Genomic DNA, 17,223 nt, shown 5'->3' with positions numbered 1-17,223 from the left:
TGTATTAAAAAACTGACCAATAGAAGGTAAAACCTTCCATTGGTCTGTTTTCTAATACACAAAGAGTCAAAAAGATTTCTTACAGAATAATGAACAGGTTTTATTGGGCACATACAAGAAGCAATTACATATTAAAAAGATACCATAAAATATATAAACAAACAACTCAGATTGCATGTTCACCCTCCTCTCAAGGTGACAAGAAATGATTAGCAACCAGATTTTGGAGATCACACAACCTTACTCTAAGGTGGTACTGTACTTATTTGTTTTTATGCTGTACATCCCAGTAGCATTCAGAAATTTTGGAGCAAAAATGTCTATATCTTTTCAGCAAGGCCTGTTACTTTCACTTATTTCTAGGAATAAGTGAAAGTAACAGTAACTACTAGTAACTTTTTGCTGGTAAATATACTGTACTTAATGTACTTACTGATTATTCAATAGAACAATAAAAATGGAAACAAATAAATACAGTAAATGATGTGATAATGATTTTTAATGATTCCAAGTGTGTTATAAGTTACATAAAGCTCCTAAGGCATGAAAAAGTGAAGAAAATCAAATACCATTAACAACTCCCTGGGTGATCTTATTACTTCAACTTTTTACTTGTATAATGGAGCATGACACAGTGACTATGAGGGTGTTCTCTTAAGTGGACTGATTGTGTATGTATAAATATATATATGTATGTATACAGTAAGACCCTACTTAACACCGAGAATGCATTCCTAGACGACAAAGTGCTAAACAAAACGTTAAACGAGGTCATTTTAACATAGAGTAAATAGGGATAGGGAAACACATCATCAAACAAACAAATTTTACTTTAATTTTAAGTTATTTTTATATTAATCTGCATAATAATATACATTAAACAACACACAAACATGCACACAGAAATGTAAAGTTCATTTTTTGTGATGAAGGTCCTGGCTCTTCTGAGATTCTTGACTTTTTTGCAATGAAGTCGTCTAGTGTCATTTGTTGCTTTTTTTTTCTTTTGTTAGGCAAATGTCAGTAGCAGGAAATTGCATCCAAAAACATCTTGTCTTGCTTTTGCACTCCTTTCAAAATCTGGATCATTCGCTACAATTTGATCAACAATTTCTGTTATTTGTTACCAAACTTTTACTAAGGAAATCCATAACAAGTTCTTTGGGCTCTTCATTTTCAGAATCACTGTTTTCCAGTTCTACATGAATTTCTTGTTCTGCCAGTTCTTGGAGGTCGTCACTGGTAAGGTTCTCACCAGAAACCTGCAGTAACTCCTCAATATCCTGCTTGTCTACATCTCCTAGTCCTGCTGTATCGATTAGGTTGAATTTGGTCAACCTAACAATACAGCAATAGGCTCCTCTCGTTGAGAATTCTTGGATACCTTCAGCCATAACTTCTTCGACACTCTGTTCATGCATTTATCAGTTAATTTTTCCCAAGTGAAGTTGATATTGCCTATGGCATCCATGATGTTATATTTTTTCAAAAATTGCACCAAACAAACATAGATTTAAAGAAAGTACGCCTTTTTGCCACCTTTTTCTGATTGGTTCACATTTGTAAATAATCGTATTATATATGAATCAATGAAATGCCGCAATAATTTAAATTGCATAAATTTTGAGCTTTTTTAAGGCTTCGAGCAGACTGCGTTATATCGAATCAGCATTAAGTGGGGTCTTACTGTATATAAATATATTCTTTTTGGTGTAATAATATCATTTTATTTTATTGTAAGAACATTTACTTCAGAGTCAGAACTGGACAGTAAAAATACAAAACCACATATGAACATCAAGATTAGGGATTGCAATCCAGCAGTGTTTTGAATCCAGCTGGATTTTTGCTGGATTGAAATCATTCCAGCTGGATCCAGCGCGGATCCAGCATGGATGTATTTTTGGTACAATAAAGTGTTATCTGTCTGTCTATCTATCCTGCAATTTATGTTTTTTTAATGAAATAAATAAAACATTTTTAAAAAAATACTTAAGAAACTTTTATTATTTAGACTGGTCACTGTAAATCAGTAAAACTTACACATTTAGGTAGTAAACTTAACTTTGGTTTGGTTTAACACTTGAGATAGAGATAATTAACTTTAAATGTTTAGTTAGATTATAATTATAATGTAATCTTTAAGTTAAATAATAGCAAAGGTAATTCTACTGATTAATTTATATTAATATATTATATTAATAATAATGTAAGGACGGATAATCAGTGGCTAAGTAGCTATCAGTCTTACCAGTTTTCATATATAGACTCTACATATTAGTCTGTAGTTATTTATAAGTATATAAAACTATGAACTGGAAGTAGAATAAGTTAAATAAACTACACCTTTATCAATCCAGCAAAATTTAATAAAATAATAACATTTCCAATTGTTTTTAACGATCTTCCTCGATTACAAAAAAAATAGAACATTAAATATACCAGTAGAACATAAAATGTGTTCGAAATAAATATAAAAATTAACGGAAAACGCCCAAACGGACAAAATATAGATAAATAAACAAAATAAATAGCAGAAAAAAATATATACAGTGTGTTTTTTTTAAACTGACGGTACTCAGAAACATCTGTAGAGCAATCTAACAGCCGGACTGTCGCCAAATTTGGTAGAGTGACTAAGGATGACATGGAAAAGAGATAGAATTTAGGTACTACTTTTTTTCTTCGCGTAATCTTCCGCGAGGATTTGGCGCTGTTGTAGCGAAAAAGCTACCAGCACTTCACTGAAGAAAGGGTCATCAGTCGCTTTTTTCCACTTACATGGCCGCCTCGCTCCCCGGATCTAACCCCATGTTACTATTTCCTGTGGGGTTACTTAAAGTCCAAGGTCTATCTTGGTAGTGTCCCAAACTTGATGACTTTGAAGGACAACATTTCTCAAACTGTGATGAACATTCCTGTGGACATGTGACGTTCGGCCATAGAGAACACGGTGTTCAGGATGCAATGAGTTGTCCAGAAGGACGGTGATCACATTGAAGAAGGGAGAAGGTTATTTGCTGATTAATTAAACTTTCGTTATTACACTGAAACCGCTGTCTGATTATTTATTCGTGTGTTTGTTAATTGCAGCTGGATTTTATGCAGATTCTTAGCTGTTTTGCTACAACAGTGCCAAATCCACCCCTACCGGCAAATTTGGGCACTACTTTTTTCTTCGCGGAATCTCTTTCCCATGTCGTCCTTAGTCACCCTCCCAAATTTGGCGACAGTCCAGCTGTTAGATTGCTCTACAGATGTCTCTGAGTACCGTCAGTTTAAAAAAAAAAACACTGTATATAAGATACAACGAAACCAGCACTGTCCGTTAATAACATTAATTAATGTAAAAGGATCTCCACATGGTAGACAATAAGTCTGCATCTCTATGGTTTATACAACCAGTTGTCATGTGCGCCTTGCAGATTTCCAATCTCTCAAGATGTTTGACCGTTTGCCTATTCGTCGTCGTTTTTATAATTGCCGCTTGATCCCATTGGACGTTAACATCCTTCTGTCTTTCGTATGATGCCAGCGCAGTGTTGTCAAGGTTCTTACTGATTGTATATTTGTGCTCTTGAGCCTTTGTTTTAAACTGCGCATCGTTGCACCCACATAAACAAGCTTGGAATTGAAACGTTGATTCTGTAAAGGCACCGAATATATACCCGTTGTTGAATTCCGATCCTCTTTCTTTTTATCGTTTCTTAAAAGTTTGAAAACAGTGGGATTACGTCGGTATACAATACGAAAATTATCAGACCTGGCAGTACATCTATGTATCTTGTTTAAAAAAAATGGGATGTAATTAAGCACTATTCTTTTTATATTTATTCCAAACACATTTTATGTTCTATAGTTAATGTTGTATTTTTTTGTAACTGAGGAAGATCGTTAAAAGCGATTGAATACGTTATTATTTTATTAAATTTTGTTGGATTGATTAAAGTATAGTTTATTTATAAGTAATTTAATTATTAGTGTTAGTAAAGTAGTGAGTAAGCAATTAGTAACAGTCTAGTAGTTAGCAAAGCGGCAACGCGACGACGTAGACTTTTGCGGCATTATTTAGAAAGTATTTGAGTATTTGCAAGATCAGCATTTGAGTATTTGCAGATCCGCAGCGCTGGATCCAGCAGGCCGAAGAATGCGCTGGATCCAGCTGGATTGCTGGATGAGGGATCCAGCAATTGCAATCCCTAATCAAGATCAATCCAGCAATGAAAACAATGAAAAGTCTGAACTTCTCATTACTGAACCGGCCTTGAGGTTTGTATGTGGTTTTGTATTTATTTTATTGTTTTATTTTCATATACTATAAATACATTACGTTAAAACTAATAAAACCTGATACAAATTAATATATAATTTTAATTATCCTGCATAAACTGTTAAAAAAGGCTAACTTGAAGGAAAACTTTTAACTTTAAGCATTTGTTTTTATGTATAATTGAAGTACAGTAGAGCGTCGAAAATTGGAGTCAATTGGGGACTGGGGTTGTTCCAATTAGTCATTTGTTCCGATTTCCGACTTTGTACGAAAAAATATATTAACCTGTCCGATGTTCAAATTTTTCTCCGTTGCGTGTCGCTTCGTGTTGAATTTTTCTCCGTTGCGTGTCGCTTCGTGTTGAATTTTTCTCCGTTGCGTGTCGCTTCGTGTTGAATTTTCGTCAATTTTAAGCCTAACGAAAATTTTTATAATAATAATCGAGGCTATCGTATCGTTAAAAATTATTTCTGCATTTTGTACAAACAAAATAAATATATCGAAGAATATAAAAACATGAAAATTATACTTTAGAAGTAAATCTAGTATCAAAAACGTTCGATTCAGCATGACACAGTCCGACTGAAAATCGTTCCGATTTCCGGCCATTTCGATTACCGACGTTCTGATTAACGACGCTCTACTGTAGTTTTATTTTGAACATTCCATAGAATAGTTAATATCAAAATGTGTTTTTAATGTGTTGCATTGGATCTAAAATGTTTTGGCAAGTAAAGCAATCCAAAAATAGAATGGTTTCTTGCAAGAAACAACACAAAATCTATGGTATGGTTGTGTTTATCTATAATAATAAATTTCTATCATTTTAACTTCAGTTATAGACAACTATTAAAAGCAGTTTTATTTTGTAAATTAAACTAAATTCAGAAAACCAAAATTATTAACTAACATTTTATCTGTTGCATGATTATCTTCATCTTGGAACAAATACAAATGACAAAGTATAACATAAACTTAAAATTGATTCATTAACTATGACTGTATTCTAAACTTAACGAATATATTTTGGAATGTATATCATTGATTTGTACTTGTTGTATGAATAGGATTGCTGCAAGTTCAAAACCAGAAATTGGGATACTGATAAAAATCTACAGATAACCGACATTAGATATGTAGCAGCAGCACGCACGACACTTACTGCTTACCATTCTTATTTGCCTTTTTTAAAAAATACAGATCAGAGTAATTTTTTATAGAATATGATAGATATGAACAAATCAGGACATTTTGGAAAAAATTTTCCAGTGGGGACAAAGTGTTCCAAATCGGGAAAATTATAGAAAACTGGGAGTCTGGCAGAACCCAATGTATGAGGAAAATGGCCATAGAATGGCCAAAAAGGCTGATTTTGATTTTCTGAATTTAGCAGTTTGATTACAACATGGTATCAAATTTAACACATTTTTATATTAAAATAATTTCTATTCTTCCAAGCAAAATCTTTAATGCTGCAAGTATCTGTTCCTGTTTTAAACTAACATAAATTAATTGTTAAAAATATGCTAAAGAATAAAAATAAATACCAAAAGTCTAATTTATGAAAGGCATTTTTAAACAACTTTATGATTCTTATACTAATCTGATGTTTAGTTTCAATTTGGTAAATCTACCAATTTACTAGCAATAATGATTTTAACAAATTTAAAAAAATTTATGTTTAGAGTCTCTGCTAAAATAATATTAATAGATATAATCATATTTTCATTACCATTAAAATATATTACAGTTTAAAGATAAGTGTGGGATACAAGCATCCCATTGTATACAAAGAAAAGAGTCACACTCATATATCAACATTAGTTTATTGTCAAAGATTTAACAGAAGAATGGTTCATTTCATTCCAGACAAAGCAATCTTAACGGCACAATCTTCTGTTGTGTAAAAGATGGGAATCGATCAATGACAGTTTTTCTTTAAAAATACTAATAAGCCCAGAGATGTATCCTTTACAAGGAATGGTGCCTTCCCCAGAAGGAACACTAAAATTATTTAAATTTTGTTGGACTTTGCAATGTATGAAGCTAAGTACAAATGGGGAAACATAACTACAAAAGCCACTTTGCTGTTCCATCTTCTCCACAACCTTCTGTTCAATAGCAATGTTAACAAATTATATATATATATGTATTTTTATATATATATATATATATTTATATATATATTTATTTATTTATATTTATATCATATGATAGTTATTTCTTAGTAAAAGTAACTTCCACCTGGCACGATGGGTGGGAACTAAAGATGGGTTAAGCACATCAAAATTTTAGTCTAAAGGTTTAAAAATGCCGGGTGGGAGAAGTCTGGACGGGAGGGAGGGGTAATATTTCTTCCGTGGAAACTTGTACTTCGGTATGAGCTTGTCTGCATCGGGTAACAAATGTGCTTGCGCACCAATGAAACACAATCCGTCCACCCGCTTATCTGCGCACTAACAAAATTTTCTGAAATAAACTATAACCGTCCTATGGCAGCAGAGTGAAACACTTTACAAAAACAACTACAATCAATGCACTAAACGTTCAACAGAGATATTGGTGCAAACATCACAAAATTTTTAAAACAAGTATGATCTGGAGTATTTATGGTCATACTGCTTCTTATTGTTGCAAATCTACTAGCATCCATCCATCAAATGCTTCCAGTAGCTAGTGAATTAGCAATCCGCTGCCATAACTCCTTCTTACATGACTTGGAGCGACGCAGACTCTGAAGCAGTTCGTTAAATTGTACCATGCCTCCGGGGGTCAACTGAAAGGCCGACCGGGCACTGCGGATGATGTTAACAAACTCGTCATATTCACCGGGAGTGATGTGATACATCTTGAAATGGGTGCAGGCGATGAACCTAAAGAAGTAAAAATGGTAAGTGATCACATTTAAGTACAAATCTTTTAATACTCATTTTTGGAAATACGTAAGCTAGATATGATTATATTATTTAGTTTTTGTATTAAATGTTAAAATATTGTTTTATTAGGTAATTTATCATTTTTGAACTTTTTAAACTGTATAATTATGTAGATTAATTATGTAGATATTAAAAACCATCATCACTCTTTTAATCTTCAATATTTCTTAGTGACAAACAATCTGCCAGATATTATTGGGCTATATTATGGCTTCGTTTAATAATTAAATATTGATTAATTTTGCCTAGAGGTAGGCAATTAGGTTGCCATCTCATAATAAATTTAATAACTATAAATAAATTAATATTTAATTTAGTTCCGGAAGCAAAGATTGGACCAAAGTCTGAGTAGCGTAACTGGTAATGTATCTACACAGTATGTAGAAGTTGTGGATTTGAGTTCCGCTGGGGGCCAATTCTTTTCTTATAGAACTTTATAAATAAACTGATATTTAATTTAGAATTATTAAATTTATCACAAGATTGGGACTTGCATACCTCTAGGCAAAATTACTCAATACTTAATTATTAAATGTAGCCATAATATAACCTGATATAATACAGCAGAATGTTTGGTATTAATCAAGAATCAAGTTATTAGATGTTTTATATTTGTATATTTCTTAATGTTTTTCAATTTAAAAGTAATTTAAAAGATGTTTTAATATTAATAATTTTAAGATTTTAAAGAAAAAATTATACATATGATGAAAGTCAACTGCTAGATATCTAAAGAAAGCTTGTATTTTATGAAATATAATTTCCAATCTTTAATTTTTAAATTCTTTCAACTGCAAGATGTCTTTAGTTAATAGCTTGTATTCCAAATCTCCAGTTTACTTGAAACTGCCTATTACTCTGTTTTTGGTTAATAGTTCATATCCTGAATCTCTGGTTTACTTAAAACATGTTTCAAGCAAACCAGAGATTCAGGATATGAACTATTAACCAATTGAATTCCTGCCTATTATTTGGAATAATAGGCAGGAATTCAATTGACTTTATTGTGATAATTAAAGTGTAATTCTTCTTTTTAGTTTAAAGATTTCAAAAAAATTACTACATACAGAAAGTTTTTTTAAACTTAAATCATCTATTCATCTAAATATTAAAATTTTCTCGTACTGATCATCACAATGCATCTTGATAACTGAAGCAAGACTGCCTCTTGGAACAAGCAATTTACATCACCTCACATTAAAATTTAATGAAAAAGTTTATTTACGGAAACATTAAAACTTATATATAAAAAGCTTTGGCAAAGCAATTTTTCTTTTATATTTTATTCTCACGGAGTCTTTTATGTATTGAAATTATAATAAATTTTATAGTTTTGTTTTGTTTTTATTATTGCAATTATTTTAAGTTTTCTCTAAGAATATATTATATTAATATTAAAATAGTGTCCAGATTAAAACAACAACTTTTGTGAAAAATATGATTTATTGCTAAACAACTGCTTTAAAAGTAATTTTAATTTATCACATTCAACATTTCTCACATTTCTCTTGTAATTTTATACATTAACACAAGATGTTCCCTCAAACATCCCTAGTTTTAAATTGTTCTGTAAAATCCATTTGTTTAGATAAGTGAATAGAATGTGTTGTTCAATACCACTGCCATACAGTGGCGATCTGGACTTCCACTGCTGCATGTTCTAGATTGCTGGGGCCCTGTTCCTTGTTCTGCCCGATCACATGACTTCATCTTTAAACTTTTTCTTTGTGGGCACGTCAAGGTTTGTGTGTATGCTACAAAAGTATCAGACACAAGAGCTCCATGTATAAGAATTGTGGATGCCATTAACAGTGAGCCTCTTAACATGCTAGCTTCCAAACAAAGGGACAGGATGTTAGGAAGAATTCAAAGGGCCTTGTTGGAAGCAACTTTTTACAAAGAAACTAATGGTGTGGTTGAAAGTCACAAAAATAACATCCTTAGTGACAAAATCAGAATTGATACTTAGTATATTATCTATAAGGTCCCAAGGGGTGTATCAGAGTAACTATTTAACCTGTAATGGAATAAGCATTTCTACATCAAACACATTTGAATTCAAATTTTTTCTTTAGAATAATGCATTAATAATTAGCAACTAAGCGATAATATTTAAAAAAATATTCCTTATCCAATTCCTGAACGATGTTCTAATTCAGGAATAAATTATTAGGAGTTATAGCATTTAAGAAAAATATATGATAAAAGACACTTTATAGTTCAACTAGCAGATAAGCCCAGTATTGCTCGGGCAAAAAGTAACGATAGCAAAGATGAAGATTATTACATTATAGTCAATCTTACCCGTTTTCACAGAATGCAAGAATTAGGTCCCCGTTTCCAGATTAATTAGAGAATTTTTAGATGGGTCTAACAATATGTTCGATTTCCTGCAAAAACACAAAAAACTGCATCTGCGCCTATAAATCTTGCTCATCGCTTTCTCTTAACACTTCCATTGTTGAAGCCTTAATCCTGTCCCTCTCCCCCAGGGGAAATTTCGAAAAATTCCTTCTTAGTGTACGTTCTCATGATGTACCCTAACTGTATACCAAATTTCAACTTTCAACTCCTAACTGTTTGGGCTTTGCACTTATTATTATTATGAGCATCAAACACAAGACCGTGTTATTTATTAAACACTTGGCACTTTTCCACTTCTATTAGTATCAACTAATAGAAGTGGAAAAGTGCCAAGTGTTTAATAAATAACACGGTCTTGTGTTTGATGCTCAACATATAAGAAAACACGGTTTCAAGAATACCTAAATTATAAATATTATTATTATATCGATTATATATATAGATAAATATTTAATTTTAAGTAAAAATCAATCTTTTTTGTTTCTTCTCTCTCTGTTTTTTAAAGAGTTACATCTAGTTTATAATAGCATAACAAGACAAAACAGAAGAGAGATGTAATTTACATGTCTATCTTATGTTCTGTTCTGGCTTGTAATTTTATTAATAAATGATTCTTCTTATATTTATGAGCGGCTATATATTTGATGAACATATAGCCACAGTGGCTAAACCGTGGCTCTTCTAGATCTTTATTGCAGCTCATGTATATATAATTTCCTTTTATAAACTTGAGACCTATATGTAGGCTTACCATAATATTTTTTTTCTCAAACTGAGACAATTTTGAGAAAATACTCACAACAGAAAATAAATTGGTACCTTTAAAATATGACAATATATTTGAGGAAGTTCCTTCTGCTGCTACTAGGCTTGCCTTATGTTTTGCACATTTCAAGTGATTTTTTAATGTCCAAACCCCCACCATGAGTTACTGAAAATTCTGAAAAGCATAGTTTACATTTCACTTTGTCAATACGATCACAAACTTTTTTGAAAACGGATAATCCTTTTTTTTAATTCATCAGTAAACACAGTTTCTTTCTGGCATTTTGGAGATTAAATTAATTTAATGCACAGTACAAAATAATCACAAATTCCAACTAGCAATTTGAACTCAAGTAAGATAGGACATGATCAACAATGACATGCCAGTGTAAGTTTCAATGTTGCCAACTCTAATTGAAACAAAATATCTAAAAAATTGAAATAAAAATATCTGGATCTCATAGGCTATAAGCTATTATAAATTCTGAGAAAAAATATCTAAATGGAAAAATAAAACATCTAAATTCATTAGGCCACATGCTATAAATTTTGGGGGGAAAACATCTAGACAACATTAAAAGTACTTAGATCTAGATACAAAATATTTAGACCGGCAACAGGGAGTGTAACAGAGGGGATATTTTAGTTGTCAAATCGCCATTTTATCTGAGGTTGCACTATTTTTAATTCTTGTATATTCGGCATTTTTTAAATTTTATCAAATAACTGGGACAAAATGACAAACTGGCTGGGATGCAGGGACCACATCAAACTGGGACAGTCCTGGTCAAAGCTGGACCATCTGATAAGCCTACTTATATGTACAGTACAGTAATATTGTACAACTATACTGAAGCTACAATAAGAGTTTAGAAGAGCTGCACGTGGCTCTCAAGCCACAATTTGGCCACTATGGGTGAATAGCATAAAATTTCAAGTTTCTAAATGTTATTTTTTCAAGTAAAATAATTATTTAGTAATAAGCTATATTTTTTAATATAAATTACTTTGTACATGCAAAAAATTCACATGTTTTTTAAAACCTTTTCTGTCCCACAGGCACTAAAAGGATCTTTTGTTTGTGCTGATTAAGGATTTGACCAGATCCATAATGGAGGCACCAGGCAACAAAGAACAATACCTGACGTAAATAAAACAGGAAACAGATCAAATCATTTGAAAATCTCCAAGGTTCTGACCCAGATTCAAATCAAGAACAGTAGACCGCTTTATTGCCTCGGTAAATTCAACTGTCCAACAATTCAAATTGATATTAAAATAACAATTCTCTACAGATATATTGTACATTGTATATTAATTATTGTAATATTTAAAATATATAATATACTGTAATATTTAAAATTCATTTTTTTTGTAAATAAAGATCATTAAAGGGTGAATTTTTACTTGATAAGTCCTGTTTTGATGATAGAACCGGGACTATATTTCTAAATTTGATTAAAAACATGACAATAATATATATAAAATAATTAAAATTTAATACATTGAGTCGATTCTCAAAAATTTTTTTGGCACACTTTGTTTACAAAATTTAAAATTTATTAATATAAGTTATTTTACATTCTAAATGGCTGTGGGTGTAATAAATCTTTGTACAAATTAGTTTCTTCTCATTTTTTAAAACATACTTTCATATTTGTAGCCATTTATCCATGTTTTGCAGTGCACCAGTGTACATCGGAATAACCACAACACACCTGAGAACCACTGTATTAAGTTACTTGTCATTTATTTATTATTAAAACTTAAAAATGGAGTTGCAGAATACCATATTTATGCATGTGTTCCCTGGACTTTTTTACCCTAAATTTTTTAAAACAAAATTAGGGTGCGGCCTATACTCGAGATAATGGATAGTTTTAAAGGAATTTAATATTAGGCAAGCTGCTGCGCCATTGAAATTCGACACCTAATCACAAGCTCATGTTATGCCATGAAATATCTTGGGCAATCATTCAGCTTCAAACTGAATCATTTCAACAGACAGAAAATCCATTTGCTCGAATTTCATGGATATATCAACAGATTTGCTTCCAGGTTGGGATATTTTGCTGTCTTTCTGCAAAACGGTTGCCAATATTGTGATATTTTCCCAAGAGTGCCCTTTGTTTGAATTCATTGCTGCATATTTTTTTCGTCTATATCAAACTTTCTTCCTGCTTCTTGATTTCCATTCTCTTGTGCATAATGCACCACTTTCAACTTAAACTTCACTGTGTAACTCTTTCTTACTCGACCTATGTTTAAAATGCTCTGAGCAGGCATTCAACAATAAGCATTAACCATCACTTCATCCCTAGGTTTGGAATTTGCATGTTGCATATTTCTGTATACCCACATTTCTACTCTTATCCATTGGCAAAATTTTGAGATTTTTATTTTTTCTAAGTATATCATTTCAGAAATGGGGTGCAGGTAACACAAGCATAAATAAGGTATTACTACAAAATTTAAAAAAAATCAATTACTTCAGCTCTCATACTATACAATTCTATAAATAAGCAAAGAGGAAGGAGTAGCCCAAGAATACAATTCTTGGGTCACTCCTTCCTTTCTTATCAGCAGACTACTTTTTCACAATTATATCACTGCATACAAAATTATAAATCTGTCAAATAACAGATTTTTGACAATAGAATATTGCCAACTTCATAAATTGCACTTTCCGAAAGCCAGAACTTTTATCTATGCTCAACAAAGTTGACCTAAATACTTTCTGGCAATGAAGTACACGATTTATGAATGTTTTTGACTACATTCACTAGCCTGCTTTGGATCTAACTGGAACTTTTTATTTTTCAAAACATGAAATGCCTCAATGGTCTAAAACATATTGGAATCTTTTCAAATTAAGCAATCAACTGATAACATTTGTAAATTTTAATTTTGGAACATATGTCATCAAACATAATAAGACAATTACATAATTTAAACATAGTCCAATATGTTTTAGACCAGGCAACCTATGGCATGCAGGACGATTTTCAGTAGCACTTTGATTGAATAGAAATGTAGTGAAAATTATATTTTAATTATTAATTACACATTTAAATGGACGTCATAGTTCAGCAAAGGCCATGGTGCATTAAAAATGAATCTCTTGTTTGTATATTTCTATTACAGCGCATCTGTTTACACTCCGTGTCTCCATTTACATGTTATGCAAGCACTTCACATGTAAGAACATGATTCAATTAACAACTTAACTTCAAAATTATACATTTTTGAAATCAGTTATAATTGGACTAATTTTGATAACATATATAATAAACTTGATAGAATCATGTCGGCACTCGGAATAACACTATAACTGACGTTCGGCACAACACTGCTGAAAGGTTGTCGATCCCTGTTTTAGACCATTGAGGGATTCTATTTTTTTGAAAAATAAGAAGTACCAGTTAGAACTGAAGCAGACTAGTCGAAAATGTTTATAAATCGTGTACTTCACTGTCAGAAAAGTAATTTAGTAAAATTGCCAACTTCATTTCTAATTGCTCGTTTTCTTGCTTACCTTTTGATAAATAAATGATCATCGCTAACACAAAATATATACGATAGAAATTTTTTCTTTTATCAAAATTTAGCAAACAGAAAAAACCAACTCCATTCAGATCAGCCACAAACTTATATATATGGTGATATCATATTCTCTCCAAGTTGCACAAATTGCCCATTTCTCTGGACAATAATTATTAAGAATTTCACACTAAAATATATCAAATAAATTGATTAGGAATTTAATCAATATTAAAAAAAAAAGTCAAAATAATAACTATCTTGTTGGTGACTTAAAATTCAGTAATGTATTTAATATAGGTTGACCGCTAATTTTCCAGCAGGCTTGATTCCAAAATCTTTCCAGATCACCAAAGATCACAAAATAACTCAACAGTGCATCCCAAAACACCAATTATAATCCTCTTACATCTCTAAAATATTCTGGACTGTTAGAAACTTAAATTAAGCATGCATTGAGAACAGAATGTGTTGCATTTGATACCAAAGACACTTACATTTTTAAAAAATAAATCTTAGATATAATTAAATGTAAGTAAAATAAAAAATCACACAGAAGACAGGGATAACCAACAACTGCATTGTAGACAATCCAAGTGAACACATGCTACATTCATCTGTGACTATTTAGTGATTTAAATGTTCTCATAATTCTGTCTGGATTAGAGCGATGCCAGACATTAGATGCTACAACAACAGTTCAAAATTTTGTTTTTGTAAACAAAGTTTAAAATGTATTAAATAAAAACAGGAAAATCTAAATTTATATCACCAAATAAAGTAAATATGGTAATAACACATGATGATAATTAACCAAACAAGAAGTTATGCCACTATTTAATTTAATAAATCTTGTAATAAATTTAATGATTATAATTATATTAATTAGTTGGAGGGGTATAATGCTAAAGATTGTCAGTTCATTATCTAACAAAGTTACCTTTTTGACTTTTAACAAATGGTAAAAATTATTTATATCTGATTAACAGATCCTACATTTGCTTTATTTCCATTGACTATTGTCTAAATGCTAAATTTAAGTTTCTATAAAAATTCTTTTTACCACCGAACTGGATGGTGCAGTAATACAGAACACACTATAAAATCTCAAATCAGTCCAGTGACGAAATTTAGTACATTATCATTATCAAATGTTTTTGGACTCTATCCAAGACCATCTTCAGATTAAACATATTTTACAAATAGAATGTTTAACACTTTTGGGACAGTTCCTCTGCAAGATATGGGAATGATCTTTGATCCCTATGGCCTAATCCCACAATTTTCCTGCAACCTTTGCTTTAAACTTGTCTTCTTGTATTTCCTATGGCTGTCATTCTTTTGTAAGTAATATATTCCCAACTCTATCTATTGACAAAATTTTAAGATCGAAATTCAAATTTTTCAATTTTTATTGAATTTTTGGCAACAAAAGGTTTCCTAGCCATTTTTTGTCATAAAAGTTATTATTATAATTAAATAATTTAATGTTTAGTTGTTTTAAAATATAAATACAAATAAGCAAAAAAGATCACAATTATTCTGGTCTGAGGCATTTGTTTTTAATGAGTTCTAATTTGCATATTTATCTACAGTAGCTGGCATATAAACAAAACTAAAAACTAAAATTCTGTTTCACACGTTATCATAAATCTTTGATAGATGGTAGAAAACAATCAATAGTATGAAAATAAACCATTAACCAATTCAGAATTGAGCACAGATTTTTAAAATAATGCAATTATAATATATATATATATATATATAAAATGATCTTAAGTGCATACAATTTTAAAAAAGGTCAACAAAGATCAGCCCATAGAAACACAACACCTAAAAAATATTTCTAAACATCTTAACCTGAAGGAGATCTCAGATGGAGTCTGAAAAGTTTGTTATTGTACTAAATTTCATCACTGGGCTGATTTGAGGTTTTGTGATGTGCTCTTTATTAAGAAAAATATACAAATTTATGGACAAAGATTGTTATAACTCATTATCATTCAAAACGTTAAATTTATTCAGTGAATTATTCAAACATTTTCATGATTTGAATAACATATTTAAATAATTTTTTTTCAGATACTTTTTGAATTTTAGTTCTTCAACTCTATATATGGTGTAATTGTAAGTGTTTAGAGTTCTCTATAGAAAAAACTATTGGGCAAATCTCAACCTAATTTATTATGCACTGTCTTAAGTACATAGTGTTGATTTTTGAAAAATTTTCTTTTAAAATTTAGTTCTAGGCAAAATTTGGTTTTGCTGTTCCCTTAATGTTAGAAATTGTTATTTTGTTAGAAACATTAAATTGTTATGCCCAGAATTCCGGGTATGAAAAGAGTCGCAAAACATTCTTCACAATTTTTGGACAAGTAAATAGTCATGATGCTCACTTTGCCCAATTGTCCATTACTTGTTAAATTCTCCTATCAATGAAACAACAATGCCAGTTGGACAATTAAGAGGCATGAAATTGACTAGAAAACATTCATAATCTATAATGTACTGTACATAATTAATTCAAAAACAGTCAGTAATCTTCAACTGTATTTGCTTACTAAAAGTTATTTTACTTTTGACAAACAATTCTAATTTAATTTAAAAAATCAAAGATTTCATCTGGATCATTTTCTTGCCAACAGAAACTATTTCTTACAGTGTTGAATGCATTGAAAAGATCCTTATTTGAAACTACCTTCAAATGCATATGTTTCAACCTTCTTAGAAATACCCTACAGTACAGATATTGTATTGTGCTCGTAACAGTCATCCTGTCAACAAAAGTTGCAGAAATAAGTTGGCATTTTAATGTTTATCAATATGTTACTGGCAAGGTCCAAAGAATTGACAATCCTAGGATAGCCCAGATAAAATTAAAATCACTGACAGTTTTTTATGTACTGTCTGAAATAAAGTTTTATTTTGGATTTTACCTGAAAACAAATTAGTCAAGTTTAAGGTTGCACAAAGAGGTCTAAGAAATATCTGAATATTGATATTTTTGTTCACACATTACTTAAGCGATCTTAAGTTTATCCAACTGATTTGGGCAAAGACTCGATATTAAAGGGAACTCAAAAAGGGTGCTGTTTATAAGAATAAATACAGTATTTCAGAATTTTTCAAATGTCACTGCATAAAAAAATGCACAAATGCATGCAAATATAAAAAGGCAACATTGCTATGTAATTTGTGCTAATAAGTAAGTCTTAAGATAAGTCATTCATATGTTTAAGTAAGGTATTGAATTTTTATTTGTTTTCCTTTTACTGATATGTTTAAATTCTTATAACCAAGGTTCATTCTTCAATAGTGTTTTATAAAATGCTCGATTTTTATCTCAAA

At 30.8% G+C, this 17,223-nt stretch overlaps 1 protein-coding gene across 1 annotated transcript in view; it reads right to left on the bottom strand.

The window, feature by feature from the left end:
• Positions 1-6,077: 6,077 nt before the first annotated feature.
• Positions 6,078-17,223, bottom strand: part of Dora (Dorado) — a 152,809-nt gene continuing 141,663 nt past the window's right edge. Inside the window, exon 24 of the mRNA XM_067264242.1 lies at positions 6,078-7,143. Within this exon, the coding sequence (XP_067120343.1) occupies positions 6,927-7,143 (217 nt within the window). The 3' untranslated portion in view covers positions 6,078-6,926. The remainder of the gene's footprint in view (positions 7,144-17,223) is intronic.

This window comes from Centruroides vittatus, unplaced genomic scaffold (genome assembly GCF_030686945.1).
Source record: "Centruroides vittatus isolate TY-2023 unplaced genomic scaffold, ASM3068694v2 contig_1832, whole genome shotgun sequence".
In the NCBI taxonomy this organism is placed as follows: Eukaryota; Metazoa; Arthropoda; class Arachnida; order Scorpiones; family Buthidae; genus Centruroides; species Centruroides vittatus.
Note: the sequence above shows the minus strand (reverse complement) of the source record. Positions and strands in the feature narration are given on the sequence as shown.